At 35.9% G+C, this 5,590-nt stretch overlaps 2 protein-coding genes across 2 annotated transcripts; both read right to left on the bottom strand.

Moving 5' to 3' along the window:
• Window positions 1–210: 210 nt before the first annotated feature.
• LOC107730866 (ADP-ribosylation factor-like protein 4A) lies at window positions 211–2,754 on the bottom strand. Its single transcript, XM_016541824.1, has 2 exons — window positions 2,653–2,754; window positions 211–1,422 (listed from the first exon to the last, which is right to left on the bottom strand). The coding sequence occupies exon 2, from the start codon at window positions 1,338–1,340 to the stop codon at window positions 738–740; it is 603 nt and encodes a 200-aa protein (XP_016397310.1). The 5' UTR covers window positions 1,341–1,422; window positions 2,653–2,754; the 3' UTR covers window positions 211–737.
• A 415-nt stretch (window positions 2,755–3,169) lies between these two features.
• Window positions 3,170–5,294, bottom strand: LOC107730865 (uncharacterized). The gene is made up of 6 exons (XM_016541823.1): window positions 5,239–5,294; window positions 4,525–4,752; window positions 3,991–4,258; window positions 3,713–3,797; window positions 3,350–3,492; window positions 3,170–3,262 (listed from the first exon to the last, which is right to left on the bottom strand). The coding sequence occupies exons 2-6, from the start codon at window positions 4,713–4,715 to the stop codon at window positions 3,182–3,184; spliced, it is 768 nt and encodes a 255-aa protein (XP_016397309.1). The 5' UTR covers window positions 4,716–4,752; window positions 5,239–5,294; the 3' UTR covers window positions 3,170–3,181.
• Between the last annotated feature and the right edge of the window lie 296 nt (window positions 5,295–5,590).

The raw sequence follows: 5,590 nt of genomic DNA, 5'->3' as shown, positions 1-5,590 counted from the left end.
TAAAAATAAAACTAAAACTAAAATCAATCAATTTAAGCACCACAACATTAATGTACAGCATGAAAAATTGATATTCCAATTGATTTGCTGAAGATTACATTTAACAGTGTTATTAAATTTTAGTGTTTTTAAAGATGAACTTGATGCTCACTGCATTAGATGACTTCAGATATAATCTAAATGTAAACTAAAGAGCGTGCACAATTAAATATCCAATAAAAACCTTGACCGATAACTGATATGATACTGATACTGTGCATCCCTATAGTGTGCAAAAAAAAAAAAAAGAAATTCAAGTCATTACTCAGGGAACAACATGAACATAAAATAATGTAAATAGGTTTTCATTCACAGGTTTTTCATTGCTGGGTGAGCTATTCCTTTAACACTTTAATACCTGACCCTAAAATGACAAGATTTGGCAGACGTACTGTATACGTGTTAAAATATTACATATGGCAATTTTAGAATAAACACAGAAAGCCCTTTTATTGCAAATAAAAATTCTAAATAAAACCTTCAACACAAATCACCTTGCAGTGTAATAAAAAATCTTTATATTAGGTTTATATATTTCTAAGTCTATGACAGATAGTAAACAACTAGAGTAGTAAACAAGAAAGTAAACAACTAAAGTGCTTGTCGGTTCGAACCAACTCTGGGCACATAAAAATGACAGTTTGCAACAATCAACTTGTATTGTCCTTTTTTCCCCTTTTATATAATACATTTACGGTCTACTTTTTCTTTTTTTGCTGTTTGAGCATCTTTCTTCGTTTTAGTATCATGTCATGAAGTCTTTCGAGTCCCTCTTTGAGACCGTCACCAATGATGGCGCAGGTGGACTGCAGGTGCCACGGCGTAGAGGGTCCCAGTTCATTGAGTGCCAGCATGGTCTCTATCTGTGACAGTGACAGAGCCTGTCTCAAGTCCTGCTTGTTAGCAATAATCAACACAGGCACTCCTTGATTTTCAGAGGATCGGGCGATTTTGTAAAGCTCCGTCTTCGCCTCTTCCATTCTCTCCGCATCCAAAGAGTCCACAACAAACACTATGCCATCTGTGCCGCGTGTATAGGACTTCCAAAGAGGGCGCAATTTCTCCTGGCCGCCAACGTCCCAAAAGTGAACCGTCACTGTTTGCGAGTCCCCAACAGGTACTCTGACTTTCTCTGCATTGAAACCTTTGGTGGGGACAGTGTTGACAAACTCATTGAACTGCAGACGGTACAGGACCGTCGTTTTGCCTGCAAAGTCCAGACCCAGAATAGCGATGTGAAGAGAATTACAGAACGGAAGACTGGATAGAAAGTTGGGTTGCTCTGATATTCCGTTCCCCATTTCTCTCAGGAGTATAAGAACAATACGAGTTTAGGATGATGTTCCATAGGTCCAAAATACCAGATGCATATCCAGTGCTTGCCTAGAAGTTCATACACAGAAATATGGTGGTTTTTAAATGGCTTTTGAATGATCTAATACAATCTGCCTGACTGCAAACCCACAATTAATTATTTGTGAGGGTCTGTTTTAAAAACGTACCACTTTACATGCCAAACAAAATGAGACTTTCAGGTAAAGTGGGTTATTTTTTAAGAACTTCACTGATAGATTATGATCATTAATCATACTGTTATGAGCTATCATAGACCATATCATACAACAGTTACAGCTTTTAAGGTCGACTTATCATCAATCTAATAGATGAAGAATGGATTACCAGCTGGTGGGGCTGAGACTAACAAGGTAGATCTTGATCAAGCTGGTTAGAGCTAGAAAACTACTAGTTTACACCCCTAAATAACCAGCTACAATGTTCCAAAAACCAGCCTGACCACCTTAAGCTCATATGACATGGTTTGCAGTAGTAACTAAATTCCAACGTTTACCATTTTTCATTGCAATATAAAGACATTTTGTAATATTTTAATAACATACTTTTAACCTTTTTTTTTTATTCTGCTCCACATTTAAAAGCAGTGCCTAAATGTGTACATTAATAAATATTATTTATATATATTTACAGTACATTTAAGAGGGTATAGAAACATTAAAAACTCAAAAGTCTCAGAATATATGATATAGAATCTCGCACATTTCATAGTTTGGCATAAATGAAATGTGGCATTCACCCCAATCGAGCATATAAGGAATATAAAAATTGTATTAATTTGAATAGGAGTCTGTAAACCCACAGGACCAAACCGCTCAGAAATGAAGCTTATCTCAATTATGCAATATTTCCTAGGAACAGATAAATAGGGTGGTCTAACAATAAAAGTGAGCGCGATAACAAGAGTTCTGCTGACGCCGTGAGGGCATTTCTCCGGAAGTCACTCGCGTCCACCTGTCGAATCGAAACTTTTCTGAATTAACCCAAAGTCCATGTAGACATCCTACTTCTCCAACCGAAACATTAACTATATCAGTATATAATGAAAGTATAAACTTAATCTATGTGACAACATCTTAAGAGAAAATCTGTGGATGTTTAAAGCGCATGAACTGCAACTCGCGTTTTGGGCCAACATGAATTAATCATGATGCGCAGACAAAACTAGCTTTTACCAAAAACACAGAGGAGCCTGTGTTCCTTATTGTTAGTTAAACGGTTTAAAACTAAACTCTTACCACAGTCGCCCATTTAACTTACCGTTCAGACTTCATACTTCGCTAGAAAGCGTCATTCATTGACGCCCTTGCTCTGCTCTGCGCGCTACTGACCGACCCCCAGCGCGTAGCAGCAGCAGCTCATTTGTTTACCTTTAAAATGATTGGTCAACGGAGGTCATGCGCCCATAATATATGCAAAGAGATACAACATAAGAAAGCTACAAAATTGCTGCATTTATTACGTCTTTGTTGTTTGTATTTCTCAATATATAGGGTATTATTCATTTATTTATTAATTAATTCATTTAAAAACAAAATGTAATTAATCTTTCTAACATTTTGTTTGTATTGTTCTGTAAGTTTTGACAGTTTATCTAAGAAAAGAAAAGACAAAACAACAACAACAACAACAACAAAAAGCAAGAAAAGTGTGTAATAATGATGTTTACAATAAAGTGGGGTTCTCCATAAAACAGCAGTACTCATTAGACAAAACAGAACATTGATGTTTAAACTAGCTTTATCTGCACCCCACAACACAAAATTCTTTCTTTTGTCTTAAAACAGATTCATTTCCTCCAGGAGTTGGTCAACTTTTCTTCAACTCGGTCCATTAAGGCACTATATACTCCTCTTCTGCGGCGATGTCTCTATAACACAGGAAGTAAAATATTTCCAAAAAGGTTAATAAATTGCCTGTTCAGTAAGATAAATATGAGTGTTCTCTCAGTTCTCACTGTATAAGAAGCAGATTTTGGAGGCCATGGCATCTTTGGTAGTACGAGCTTTGCGTCCCATTTAAGCTCTGCTGGTTTGAAAGTATCCATTTTGCTTACTGTGTGTCTATGAGAAGGGCTCAGGTTAGGATGGCTGTCAGTAACTGTGGAGACATTGAAATAAAATGCAATCAAGCCACAAAGTATTTGACCTTTGTTAATGGATTTTAAGACTGTTAGATAAGTACTAAAATATTGATTACAGTGGTAAAACAAGGGCAATCATATGCAACACAGTTTATGCCAACCCAATTTTAAGTGTTGAAAAAACATTCATATTTCTCTCTGTTTTTAATTATGATGTCTTAATGAAAGGAATGTTACCTTTGTTTAGGCACTGAGAATTTAAGATCAAGTAGCCAGGATCCTTTTCTAAAAAAGTCACCATATCTGGCATTCCCTCAGCACACTGCAATGCATTAAGAGTGTTTAAATGTCTTATAGGTAGCCAGGATCCTTTTCTAAAAAAGTCACCATATCTGGCATTCCCTCAGCACACTGCAATCGCATTAAGAGTGTTTAAATGTCTTATAAAGACTGTCATCTAGTGTTGATGTAGTGCAATGCAGATAATGTGAGCCATAATCTTAGTACAAATTTACAGGTCTGAAGTTATGAAGTTTTGGATCTTTGTAAGGCCCCACTGGATATATCCCTTCTCTCACAAACAACAATTTTGACTCTAGTGAGTCTGGTGGTTTGTAGAACGTGATAAATGTTCTTGTTTTACATCCCTTTTGCTCAAGTCCAGGCAATAATGAAGGAGTAACATCATTAATCTTTTCCAAAATAAAAGATTTTTCTCCCACACTATTATTTGATTTAACCAGGTTAATGTTTTTGCCCTTGATCTGTGGCAACCCCAAAGACCTGTACAGTTTTGGGGTAAAGTCAGGGGCTTTTATGCTCCATGGATCAACGGGAACTACTGGGTGTGGGGGGACAAGTCCACAACTCCTGCTTGAGATCAAGTTTTGACACAGAAAAGAGCAGCTTTCTTCTGAGGTCAACAGACATGGGAGTTTCCAAAGTCTCAGGAAGATTCATTGTGAATCAGCCACATCTTTATGCTCAGAGCAATAATCTGAGACCAAACCACACACAAGTTGTAGATTGAACAATGATTATTGGAGTACGTTTTAAAAATAGTATACAGTTTTGGGGTAAAGTCAGGGGCTTTTATGCTCCATGGATCAACGGGAACTACTGGGTGTGGGGGGACAAGTCCACAACTCCTGCTTGAGATCAAGTTTTGACTCACAGAAAAGAGCAGCTTTCTTCTGAGGTCAACAGACATGGGAGTTTCCAAAGTCTCAGGAAGATTCATTGTGAATCAGCCACATCTTTATGCTCAGAGCAATAATCTGAGACCAAACCACACACAAGTTGTAGATTGAACAATGATTATTGGAGTACGTTTTACAAGAAAATAGTATTTCAGTCTTTCTACTTTAAAATTTCACATTTAATTCAGTGTGTTACTTGCAGATTCTTTGTAATTATTTGAGAAATTTACTAGCAATTTCTGATCGAAAATTGTTATTATACGATTTTTTTAGTGATATGTACGATACATAAAATTGTTACACAATCTTTTCATTAGCAACCTCATAAATTCCATTTCATCTTAATGAAGAATCTATACAAATGCATTACATATGCAAAAGTAGGCGTAAGATTAGATTTAGGTGATAGACTAAATTATATAACATATATTATTTTAATAATAAGACATAATACAACAACAAAATTAAGAAAAAATAAAAATAAAATAAATAAATAAAGATTTGAGCAAGACCTATTTCTATCAACCTTACAATTTAAAGGAAAGAATTCTTAAAATCACTTACCTTTCTTACAGCAGAGGCTGTTATTCAGCCCATACAAAGTAAACAGTAAAGAGTTCAAATTGCTGTGTTTGATTAAATTTTTTTTAAGCCAGCTCAGCATGGAGCACTGGATACAACAAAGTTGCCAAGCAGCAAGAGTTTCAAGTTCTCATTTTAGAGACTCTGCTGGACAGAGCACAGTGGGGACATTGTTGAGGAAACAAAGGGACGTCTTAGCAACCATCAAACTATGAATTAAAGTCACTTTAAGTATGAAATACTTTGTGGAACATTTTATAGCAAGAAATACCTATGAGACATATCTTCAGTTATTTTAATTAATAAAAAATAATCCTGACCGTAAAAATGTGTG

Source organism: Sinocyclocheilus rhinocerous, unplaced genomic scaffold, assembly GCF_001515625.1.
Source record: "Sinocyclocheilus rhinocerous isolate Xijiao unplaced genomic scaffold, SAMN03320098_v1.1 scaffold938, whole genome shotgun sequence".
NCBI classification, from domain to species: domain Eukaryota; kingdom Metazoa; phylum Chordata; class Actinopteri; order Cypriniformes; family Cyprinidae; genus Sinocyclocheilus; species Sinocyclocheilus rhinocerous.
Note: the sequence above shows the minus strand (reverse complement) of the source record. Positions and strands in the feature narration are given on the sequence as shown.

Excerpts from the sequence above, each read along its gene's own strand:
- LOC107730866 (XM_016541824.1), bottom strand. The coding sequence starts at position 1,340 with ATGGGGAACGGAATATCAGAGCAACCCAACTTTCTATCCAGTCTTCCG.
- LOC107730865 (XM_016541823.1), bottom strand. The coding sequence starts at position 4,715 with ATGAATCTTCCTGAGACTTTGGAAACTCCCATGTCTGTTGACCTCAGA. Across the intron at positions 4,259-4,524 it reads CTGTATACTATTTTTAAAAC|GTCTTTGGGGTTGCCACAGA; the intron begins GTACTCCAATAA and ends AAAACTGTACAG. Across the intron at positions 3,798-3,990 it reads AACTTCATAACTTCAGACCT|TGTGCTGAGGGAATGCCAGA; the intron begins GTAAATTTGTAC and ends AATGCATTGCAG.